This window comes from Zalophus californianus, chromosome 4 (assembly GCF_009762305.2).
Source record: "Zalophus californianus isolate mZalCal1 chromosome 4, mZalCal1.pri.v2, whole genome shotgun sequence".
In the NCBI taxonomy this organism is placed as follows: domain Eukaryota; kingdom Metazoa; phylum Chordata; class Mammalia; order Carnivora; family Otariidae; genus Zalophus; species Zalophus californianus.
This window is the reverse complement of record NC_045598.1, coordinates 84,585,762-84,597,873: the sequence shown is the minus strand read 5'-3', so window position 1 is coordinate 84,597,873 and position 12,112 is coordinate 84,585,762. Positions and strand designations below refer to the sequence as shown.

Sequence of the window (12,112 nt, the reverse complement as noted above, 5' to 3'; positions counted from 1 at the left end):
CGGGATAAAGGAGACCGAAAAAATCTACCGGAGCAGGATCCCCACCAGCTGCTGCGTGCAGAAGCCGGACCGAACCCGGCGCTGTCCCATTACCGGGCGGGAAGGCCATCCGAGGGAGCTGCAGAGGGAACCAGGGACGCAAGAAAGACAGAGAAGCCGGAAGCAGGGGGTCCTCGGGGAGAGGACAGTACGGAGAGGGGACGAGAGCGCGCGCAGCGGCTGCAGGACACCGGAGGCCCCTGGAGAAGCCAGAGGCAGCGGCTGGGACGTAGGGGTTAGAAGTGAAGAGTTGGGGGCGAGGGAGGGTTGGAGGATGCGGGGCGGCTGCTCCTCACCTTTCATGAACTCGCAAGCCCCGATTAGTTCCCCTGACTCCGCTGCCATCTTAAGCGAGATACGCACGGGGGAGGGCTGGGTCGTGGCCAGCTGAGGTCACCCGCCCCCGGGGGCTTCCCCACTGCCCAGGAGCCGGGAAGCTTGCAGTCCCGAACACCGAACCCGCCCGAGAGAGGCAGCAGGCGCCGAAGGCGGAGGCGGCTGGGGGGTCAGCGCGCGGGGCGCCCCGGGAACATTCCGTGGGGAACCCGAGCCCGCTCCGCGCGGGGCGCACACGCCCCAGGCTGTGGCCGCTCCGATTCGGACCCGGCTGCTGTCGCTGCTCCGCCGCCGCCGCGCCAGGGAAACGCAGACCAGCTCTCAAGGCCGGGAAAAGTCTTCCCCCCGCTCCCAAAGTGATCATAGAGGAGGAGACGTTTGGCCCCGATCGCGCCCGTGGCTACTCGTGCGGCAGCGGGCAGGACTCCGGTGCCCGCGGGCTGGCAGCAGCTGCTCCGGCTCCTCCTTCGCCACCTCCTTTCAGCAGCAACTCTTCCTCCTCCTCCTCCCTAGGTCCGCCCTCAGACCTTCCTCCCCGCCCTCCCTCAGCCCCCTCCACTTTCACGGCTCCGCGGCCATCCCTTAAAGGGACAGCCCCGCTCCTTTCTCGGTGCGGGCCCCGTGCCCCAGTTACCAGGCGCCCCGCGGGTCACTAGGAGCCAGTTGCTAAGGCTTTGTTGCCGTCCACCAATTGCTGTACAGGAAACGGGGCCCTCGGCCCCCGGGACACGGGCGGGGCTTCCAGACCAGAAACTTATGAATGAAACGGTGGAGTAGGGAGTGGATGTCGGGAAAGGGGCTATTGCGGCTTCATAGGCAAGGATGCGCCCACTAAGTCTTCTCTCCCTCTAGATTTTCCTTCTCTTTCACCCCCTCACCCACGTTCTCCTAAACTCTTGCGCTCGCGCGCGCACACACACACACACACACACACACACACACACACACACTTAAAAGACCTCAGATCTCCGCGCCCCGCCTACCATAGCAGATCTTTCAAGCGTTCCGCATCCCCCCCACTGACTGATCTCAATCTTTATTAAAAATAAATAAAATTTAAAAAGAAGCGCTACCTCCTCGCTCAAAAGAATATGTACCGGTTACCTCTAACATACTGGACTTTGGTATAACTTGTGCTTTGTTCTCATGGGGGAAAACGTTCCCACCCGGTCCCCCACGTCCTCTCAGTGGGGCCACCACTGTGGGCACGAAATCATCACAAATGCCCAACCTTTATATTGCTCTGGCCCGTGGGGGGGGGGGGGGCGAGGAAGCAAGGCCAGCGACACAGGAGAGGACCACTTGAACACGGGGGAAATTAACACAAAAGAATCTCTTTACGTAGTCTTAGCTGAAGCGCTGCAGGGAGTGGGTCGTCTCAAAAAAGCCCCTGTCTTGTTTCTGTGAAGCTCCTCATATTGTTTGAACAACTTTGATACAGGGTGCCCGAAGACGCGCCTAATTACAGGAGAGTCCCTTGGATATGAAAATGGCGCTACGGCTCCATCATCAGAAGAGCATGCGCTCTGAGCGGTTTCTCCAGAAACAGAAAGGGATTTGCGCCCGCCTTTGGGAGAAAGGGGGCGCGCGAGTGAAGAACAGCCCCGCCGACTTTGAAGGAGCGCTGTGAGGCCAGCGTGCAGAACTCAACTCCTTGGTCTTAGCTCGTTAGTCCAAAAAGCGAAACAGTAACAGAAAATAAATATAAGCTGCTTTTGGAAACCTGAATGGTTTGATTTTTTTTTAATTGTTCTCATAAGAAAAAAAATGTATTTCTTAGATATTCAGAAACAATAGAACATCTCAATTCTAATCAAACATGTCCTTGTAAGAGAGTAAAAAAAAACCCTAACATCCAATTCTTTAGACCATATAAATTTAAAGATGGAAGAATCATTGAGAAGCACCTCCTATACCCTATGCCCATACAGCACCGTTTAATCTTCACATGAAAAAAAAGTATATATATATATATATATATATATATATATATAAAGAGTTTTTAGAACTATAAAAGTCCTGAAAGGTGAATTGTAATGAGTGTTTTGCGTTGAGATGCATTCAGTGTCTTACAGGCCACTGGCCATGGCTATGGAGTTCTAAAGGAGGAAAATATCTCTCAAATATGTTGTCCACACTCACACGATTACTTGAATTTTGCCCGATATTCCCCCAGTCTTGGTGTCAACAATCATGTTGGCCAAATCAAATTATTTTATTGAAAATTTCTAACACTTTTTTGTATGTGAAAGGTGGCAAAGGAAAGCAAAGGAATGTCAACAAACTTAACCCCTTTGTTTAGAAGTCTGAATTCATGGTGGTAATCTGTTTCCAAATTTGCTGATCTAACATTCCTGTAGAATCTAAATTCACTTGCAAATTTCCTAAAAACTTTTCATCTCAGTCTGTATTGGAAAAATTGCATGAAAAAAGAAGTCCACATTCTCATACAACATATAAACTTTTAATCTCACGAAGTCAATATAGTCTAATGAACTCTAAATCTGCATTTTCAGAGAAAGCAGCTTTAAAAACACCCTCTTGTTATTTTCTAAAATGAATTTACAAAAACATTTCTTTCACGTAATTCCCTGGCTTAGAAATTTTGGTCATGGGGGTGCCTGGGTGGCTCAGCCATTAAGCGTCTGCCTTCGGCTCAGGTCATGATCCCAGGGTCCTGGGATGGAGCCCCACATCGGGCTCCCTGCTTAGCGGAAGGCCTGCTTCTCCCTCTCTAACTCCCCCTATGTTCCCTCTCTCGCTGTGTCTCTCTCTGTCAAATAAATAAAATCTTTATTAAAAAAAAAAAGAAATTTTGGTCATGAAGAGTGAATTATGTTCTGAACAAATAAAAGTTTTTAAAATTAAGAACTCAAAATGAAAAAGTTTCTTTTTCCTTAGCATATTTACAATATGGGTATTATAATGAAATTCTTGAAGACTCTCTAAGTAATTTTTTAATGTTGCACAAAAGAAAAATAAATGATTATCAGTATAATGAAATCTCTCTAAACCAAAATCCGCACAATCTAAAAGATATGGAATATTCTACAAGGAAAATTGCAAACAAGCTAGTGCATACGCATAGCACACATCCACCTCAAGGTTCTAATGAGATCATAAAATGCTTTATTCCCTCAATTACCATGAGGTCAGTGTTCCTATTGGCTGCAGTTTCATAATAAAGGCATGATTTCAGTCTATGGAGGAAGATAATGGAAGAAACTTCTTTCCAATTGTCCAACTTAATAAAAGTGTTAGGAAATGACTTTAATTTTGAAGAACAATAAAGAAACGTGTTTCACACATAAAGAAAATACTGAGAGAATTAAAATGTCACTCAATGAAGAAAAGGAAGGAATATTATACATAGAAATCTAACAGTTAAGTATAAAATTGTCTCAACGACAGTAACTCTGTGAACATCACTTGAATCCTGTCTCTCACACAGTGAGAGGCAGTCTACAGACTATATGTGTGTACCTGCAGAGCTAGAAAACTCACTGTAGGAGGCAGCTCCAAAATTTGTCACCAAAATATATCTGGTTCTAATTCTGCCCCTTGAAGCCGTACTGAACACCCTTAGTCATTCTTGAACATAACGCCTCTTCAAAAATGCAAAGGCAGCTCCCCTGGGCCACTTCTTCCTCTTAGTCTTTCCCAGATTAAAATCCTCATTTCTTTCAACCTTTTCTTAAATTACATGGCTTCAAGTTCAGTCACTTTCTTCTCCAGTGTGTCTATCTCCCTTAATAAGTGTGTCCCAGAATTGAATGCAGGCCAGTGATGACCTAGTGTGACTAGTTCTGAGATCAGAAAAAAGCACTGATAGAAGATTCAGATGAGAAGAAGGCGATGAAAAACGTAAAAGAACCAAGTTTGATCATTTAGCTACAAAAAGAAGGAAACTATTCTCTGTTGTTGGAGAAGGGTAAGGGAAAAGTTGCTTAGGCTAATCAAAGACCTGACAACTGTGATATTTACATATTCTATTCAAAGTGTCATTTCTTATTAGGATATAGTATGGGAACATGCTCTTTTAGTTGCTTTTTTCAGTCATGCTGATATTATATGAGTAAGTAAAAAGCTATAGAATACCTACTTTGAATTTTTTTTTTTAAGATTTTATTTATTTATTTGACAGAGAGAGATATAGCGAGAGCGGGAACACTAGCAGGGGGAGTGGGAGAGGGAGAAGCAGGCCTCCCGCGGAGCAGGGAGCCCTGATGTGGGGCTCTATCCCAGGACCCTGGGACCATGACCTAAGCCGAAGGCAGAAGCTTAACGACTGAGCCACCCAGGTGCCCCCATACTTTGAGTTCTTTCTAAAAATTAATTTTCAGTTTAACTGTGAAACAAGGAAAACTGTGCTTCTGAGTAATTTGATATTCAAAGTAATTTGAATTGTTTAAATATTTTGATTCCTTGTCTGGTACCAAAAATAATTTAAAGCAATTTTTAGTTATAATTGCTTTAAATTATTTTATATTGTATATTATTATATATTATTACATATTATATATTATTATATATAATAATGCTTATAATATAATAATAATATAATAATAGTGTTTCTCAATGATTCTTCCAGCTTTAAATATATATATATAATTATATATATAATTATATATAATATATTATATATATAATTACAATTACAAACTGTTATTACAGAACAATCAAAATATCAAAAATATGTAGATAATGTGACTCATGAAACAGCTGCCCACAGGTGCTAAAATCTTGGCCAACCCAGACAAATTCTGCATCACACTGATAACCAATGCCTGTTTAAGAACTCCAAACCAGAATCAAAGATGGTTAAGAATCTGTTAGGATCTGAGAGATCGGCTAGTTCCAGTTTTCAAACAGGCTCCATAGAGCCTAAGGTAGCAAAGGCCCCACCTAGGGATGGGGGTGGAGAATGATGGATGAGGACACAGGGCTACTACAAAATATTTCACTTGTAAAAATGATGCGGCAGATAGAGGAAAGAAAACAGAAGAAGAAACTGAGGTCCATGGTGGGTAATTAATTTTCTGAAGTCACATAACTGATTGGTGGTAGAAACAAGACCAGTATTCATTATTTGCACTAATACCAATAATCTTTTCTCAATTTTCTCCTAACTTAGCTCATCTTACATTGTTTAGCTCATGGGTTCTTAAACTTTTGAGATGATAAAATGTCAAGCAATAATAATGTATATGCCTAATATTTTCTTCAAATTTTTAAAGGAAATATTGAAATAATTTAAGCTCTGAATGGAAAAATAAGAGATGCTGCATTATCTGCCACTGCTATTGTTGTGATATGGCTTCTATAAAAATCTGAATTATTTTTTCCACTATTTCTTAATAGTATAACCAGTATTCTATAGAACATAGTTTGAGAAATTTAGTGAACATTAAATATAACAACTCAATTCAATAATCGTCTTATCCTTGATTGATGCAAGCCAGTAAAGAATGACATCTTTTTAGAATATGAAAGAAAGTTCCATGGCTAGGTCAATATACTTAACAGTACTCAATTTATTGGCCAATTTGCTAGATTTTTCAAATAGGCTAACAACTCAATACAGTTTTAAAATTTACAGAATTTGGTGCACCTGGATGGCATAGTTGATTAAGCACCCAACTCTTGGTTTTGGCTCAGGTCCTGATCTCAGGGTCATAAGATCAAGCCCCACGTTGGGCTCTGCGCTCAGCGTGGAGTCTAGTTGGAGTTTCTCTCTCCCTCTCCCGCTGTCCTTCCCCCACCACACTCTCTCTCTCATATAAATAAATAAATCTTTTTTAAAAAACTTACAGAATTGGGCGCCTGGGTGGCTAAGTCGTTAAGCGTCTGCCTTCAGCTCAGGTCATGATCCCATCATCCTGGGATCGAGCCTCACACAGGGCTCCACGCTCAGCAGGAAGCCTGCTTCTCCCTCTCCCACTCCCCGTTTGTGTTCCCTCTCTCACTATATCTCTCTGTGTCAAATAAATAAATAAAATCTTTAAAAAAAAACTTACAGAATGTATCTATCTACATTTATTTGTCATTTCTACTCTTTTTTTGAAGAGGAAATAAAGAAGTGAACACTTTTTTCTCCAAAAATGTATAAAATAATATTCTGTGTGCCACTCCTCACCCCCATCACCACTGCCTCAACTACCACCACCCTCATCACCATCACTTTAGTGACACGTTTTGATCTCAAGTTTCCAATGTGCCCTCACAAGCCCATTTAATACATGTCCCTACTATACTCTGTACATGTTTCTAGCAGGAAAGTAATAATAATTAACAGTTAAATTTTGTTGAAAACCGTGCACAGCAATTTGTACCTCAGCTCTCACATCAGTTGCCTATGAGGTAGGTACTATTATTATTCCCATTTTACAGATGAGAAAACCGCCACAAAACAGATGCATGGAGCATGAATAGATAAATGAGTAATTAAAATGTTGGGAAATGAACTCACCTGAATTGCTTCTTTATGCAAACAGTTCCTTTGCAGCCGGGAGTCATGGAAAAACTACTGGATTTATCATCAGAAGCCGAGTTTCAGGCATCACTCTATCACCAGCTGTGTGTATTATCTTAGACTGTTTCCTCTGGCATTAAATAGGGATTATAATAATTTCTAATTCACAGGAATAATAGTAGAATTAAATAAGAGTGCCATGATGTGATGCCATTGTGTAAATATTTGTTATTAATGTTAAAGCTTATATTAAATACAAAATTATTTCCAAAATCAGATATTCACAAGCCTCAAACTATTATATTTCTTTGGATCTAGGTATTTTTACTTAATTTACTTCTGGCCAATAACATAAGCAAAATAGACACTCACAGAGAAGTTCTTTTTATCAACTGAGGACATCCTCACAAGGTACAAGTTAACTTTGTTTTTCATTTCTGACTGCTTATAGCCATGATACTATCTCTAAAGTGTGATGGGGGCCAAGGACCCCATTCAGGCATCCTCAGTGGATTCCTAAATTCCCCTGCTCTGGCTCACATTCTTTTAATCGTTCTGTTCCAGAAGCCTGGGACACAAATGTTGTTCCCTGCAGTTCCCACGGGGACCCTTGAGGCCCCTTTGGAATTCTAGGTTTCTGGTGCCAACTCCTGTGCAGAAACTCCAGGAGAAAATAATCTTTTCAATAAACTAACAGGAGGCCCTTGTTTTCCATTTTTCCAATCACAAAATACTGTATAATTTCACCGAACTGATGGTTATTCTTGCTGTTGCTGTTAACACTTACACTTGTATTGATTCCCATGGGGGAAAAACATACTTTATATCTTCCATGGACCAAGCCTTCCTACATTAGGATCTATGTCATTCTCCAGAGTATATCCGAAGTATAATTCAGATTTATGAATGTAGGATAATCATAATATGAGTAATCTGACATGCACACAAACCAAAATAATTTCTGCTTATCCTAAAATTATTAGGATATTTTAGATTAAATATTTCTCATCATAACTATGTTTTATTTCTCATAACATCACATATACATTTTCATATTTATGCATCCATTAATTTAGCAAATATTAACTGTGTACCATGTACCTGGCATTGTGCCAAGTGCTAGGATTAAAATCAAGAACAAGGCCGATTTATTGTTCTTAAGGAAGCAACATTCTAGAGATGGATGAGAAGCAAGCAAGCTCCATAAGCAGGATACATGCAGTAGAAAAGCTTTGAATAGGATCCAAGCTGAGAAGCAAGGGAAGAGTTCCCTAAAGAAACCTAGATTTGTGGCGCCTGGCGGGCTCAGTCAGTGGAGCACGCAACTCTTTTTTTTCTTTAAATTTATTCATTTATCTGAGAGACAGCAGGCGAGCAGGGGGAGTGGCAGAGGGAGAGACTCTTCAAGCAGACTTCCGGTGGAGTGTGGAGCCCACCAACACAGGGCTAGATCCCACAACCCATGAGATCATGACCTGAGCCGAAACCAAGAGTAGGATGCCCAACAACTGAGCCACCCAGGCGCCCCAAGCATGCAACTCTTCATCTCAGCGTCATGAGTTCAAGTCCACGTTGGGAGTAGAGCTTACTTTAAAAATAGATAGATAGATAAATAAATAAATAAATAAATAACATCAAACAAACAAACAAAAAACACCGGAGAATCCTAAACTTGAAGGTTGAATAGGAGCTAGTCAGGTGGTGGAAGCCAGCCTATAGAGGCAGCAAGGTGGCAGGAAGGTGGGAAGAAGAAAGACACAAAGAGGAAGTCTCAGACTGAGGGAAGTATATTTGCATAGGCTGGGATGCAATAGAGAAAAGGCTAGTTCAAATTTCCATTTGGCTCCAGCACAGAGAATGAAGTGGGAGGAAAGGGAAAAGAATCTTGGTATGAAAGGTTAAAAATTTGGACTTTATCCAGAGGGTAATGGGGCCCCAAAATGAAATATATTAAGTAGGCAAAGCCTAGCCAGGTAGGGATTTTAGAATTGCCAGAAATAGTCTGTGAAGTATTTAAACTAATTGTAAACAGACTGGAGCTTACTCCATTAATCCTCAAAGAAGCAGAATTATAGCAAGAATATAGACTTAGGTTCACTTAATAGGATCTTCCATTCTTTCTTTTTTTTGCTCTCATTATTAAAAAGACAAAGTAGAACTTGCCCATTTTTTACAGAACATAATTAGGTGCATAAAGGGAAGAGTTGTCTGAGATTGCTGAAATTTAATTTGCATATATTGGAGATAAATGTGGATAAGACAATGTATATTTCTTCTATACTGTTTTTTTAGTACAAAGACCCTAAGCAAATGTAAAATATAGAATATATCAGAATTACACTTGATTAAAATATTTTAATTAACTGACAAAGTAACAGGGTTTGTAAGAATTTGATTTCTAAAAAGCTTTTTTAAAAAAATTTCAGAAATAATAAATTAACATAAATCATTTGATTACTTGACTTCTTATATGGCATGTTGATTGTCCCTAACCACTTTGACTATAAAATAATCTACTTCAGATTCTAGGTTGAATAACCTCCTAAAGTGTTCCAAAAGGAAAATCTCTTAAAAACACTGACAATTACTATCTAATTAATAATTTCCCAGATTTTACATGATTAAAAACCACAGATACAAAATGAATATACCTGGCATGAAATCAGATCTTTGCTCTCATCTCCATAGCAGGCAATGCTCATAGTGTGCTAATGCCTTTAAAATGCAGGAAACACACCCCCCTTTTTTTTTAAGATTTTTTTTATTTATTTATTTTGAGAGAGTGAGAATGAGAGAGAGAACATGAGAGGGGAGAGGGTTAGAGGGAGAAGCAGGCTCCTCACCGAGCAGGGAGCCGGATGCGGGACTCGATCCCAGGACTCCAGGATTATGACCTGAGCCGAAGGCAGTTGCTTACCAACTGAGCCACCCAGGCGCCCAGGAAACATACCCTTTTAAAAGAGTTTTGTTTTTGGTAGTTCTCTCCTGTTTCTACCCACAACATTTCTCACACTGAATATGTGGGTGCTTTCCAAACCAAGCAATTTGTCCAATTCTCCGGAGACACCAGCTTCAATTCTGCCACTATCTACCTGGAGTTGGCACAGACCCTACAGGTGAAGGGCTCAGTTCCACGAGACTGCTCTGCTTCAGATGCCAGGCACTAGTTCAAGACTGTCACCTGCACTGACCCACTGGCTATAAATCAGGGATCCCCACAAACCCCTCCTCAGGTTCAATAATTTGCTAGAAAAGCTGACAGGCCTCAGGAAAACATTTTACTTCCTATTACTAGTTTATTACAAAGGATACAAATCGGGAACCGCCAAATGGTGCATAAGGCCAAGTATGGGGGAGGGGCTCAGAGCTTCCATGCCCTTTCTGGGCGTGTCATCCTGCCAGAACCTCCATGTGTTCACCAACTCAAAAGCGCTCGGATTCCCATCTTTAATCACTGGCCATTAGTGACTGAACTCAATCTCCAGCCTCTCTCCCCTCCCCCTGAGGTCTAGAGGTGAGGCTGAAAGTTCCAACCCTCTAATCACATGGTCGGTTCCTCCGGTAATCTGCCCCATCCTGAAGCGATCTAGGAGCCCACCAGGAATCACCTCATAGCATAAACTCAGGTATGACTTGTTATGAATAAGCAAAGATGCTCCTCTCACCCTTATCCTTCAGGAAATTCCAAAGTCTTAGAAGCTCTGTGTCAGAAATGGGAAGAAGACTGGGACGCCTGCGTGCTTCAGTCGGTTAAGCGACCAACTCTTGGGGATGTCTGAGTGGCTCAGTCATTAAGCATCTGACTTCAGCTCGGGTCATGATCCCAGGGTCCTGGGATCGAGCCCCACATCGGGCTCCCTGCTCCATGGGAAGTCTGCTTCTCCCTCTCCCATTCCCCCTGCTTGTGTTCCCTCTCTTGCTGTGTCTCTGTCAAATAAATAAATAAAATCTTTAAAAAAAAAAGAGAGAGAGACCAACTCTTGATCTTGATTTCGGCTCAGGTCGTGATCTCAGGGTTGTGAGATTGAGCCCCACGTCGGGCTCTGCGCTCAGCACGGAATCTGCTTGAGATTCTCTCTCTCCCTTTCCCACTGTCCTTCCCCCCACTCATGCATGCTTTCCCTCTCTCTCTCTCAATAAATAAATAAAATATTTTTTTAAAAAAGAAATGGTAAGAAGACAAAATATATATTTATTTTCACAGGTAGAAAAAGAAAGGCCTAGGGATTATTTGGGAAAGGAAGCTTTCTCACTCTTTCTATTTTATAATTGCCCAAAACTATTTGTTAAGAAGGGGTTTTGGGGGCACCCTGGGTGGCTCAGTCGTTAGGCCTCTGCCTTCAGCTCAGGTCATGATCCCGGGGGTCCTGGGATCGAACCCTGCATCGGGCTTCCTGCTCGGCGAGAAGCCTGCTTCTCCCTCTCCCACTCCCCCCGTTTGTGTTCCCTCTCTCACTGTGTCTCAAGAAGAAAGAAAGAAAGAAAGAAGAAGAAAGAAAGAAGAAAGAAAAAGAAAGAAAGAAAGAAAGAAAGAAAGAAAAAAGAAAAGAAAGAAAGAAAGAAAGAAAGAAAGAAAGAAAGAAAGAAAGAAGAAAGAAAGAAAGAAAGAAAGAAAGAAAGAAAGAAAGATAGAAAGAAGAAGAAAGAATGAAGAAAGAAAGAAAGAAAGAAAGAAAAAAGAAAGAAAGAAAGAAAGAAAGAAAGAAAGAAAGAAAAGAAAGAAAGAAGAAAAGAAAGAAGAAAAGAAAGAAAGAAAGAAAGAAAGAAAGGCTTTTAACTGCAAATATGTGAACTCTAAGCTGAAAGTCAGTATTTATTGCATAACATGGGTCCCATTGAAGCTTTACTAAGTTTTAGATCATGTCTGACCATGCAGTGTCTTAGTTTAGGTTCCCCAAGAAGCAGATTCTGAAAAAGAATTCAAGTGCAAGTCCTCTATTTGGAGAAGCAGAGAAATGCCAGCTGAAGAGTTGGGGAAATGGGGCAGGGGAGGGAAGGCAACCAGTAGAGGGTGTGTCTTCAGACCCAGCTACCATTTATTGTAGGCAACTAGAGCTGATTCCCCTGGGTGCACTGGGTCATGGTGTAAAACCACCTGCCTCCCAATTCACCTAAAGGGCAAAGAACTCTGATATTTATCTACCACCTCCTACCAGCCATGTTTGCCGGCTCCTCCTGGGGAGGTTGTTTCTCTCACAGCCAGGGGAGGTGTGAGCACATAGTGTCAAAAATAACAGATAAACAAAATTAGAAGTGACATGTGTC

The 12,112-nt window shown here is 41.8% G+C and overlaps 1 protein-coding gene across 9 annotated transcripts in view; it reads right to left on the bottom strand.

Moving 5' to 3' along the window:
- Positions 1 to 7,382, bottom strand: part of CDC14A (cell division cycle 14A) — a 187,344-nt gene extending 179,962 nt beyond the window's left edge. For 5 of the 9 annotated variants that reach the window (XR_003523313.1, XM_027613247.1, XM_027613253.1 and 2 more), the window contains exon 1: positions 336 to 526. Coding sequence is in view for 4 of the 9 variants with exons in the window: in XM_027613247.1 (XP_027469048.1) it covers positions 336 to 384 (49 nt within the window). In the remaining 5 variants the exon portion in view is untranslated. Of the gene's footprint in view, positions 1 to 335; positions 527 to 1,479; positions 2,093 to 6,844 lie in introns of those variants that run through there. The other 4 variants (XM_027613272.1, XM_027613276.1, XM_027613260.1 and 1 more) reach the window with 4 other exon arrangements.
- Between the last annotated feature and the right edge of the window lie 4,730 nt (positions 7,383 to 12,112).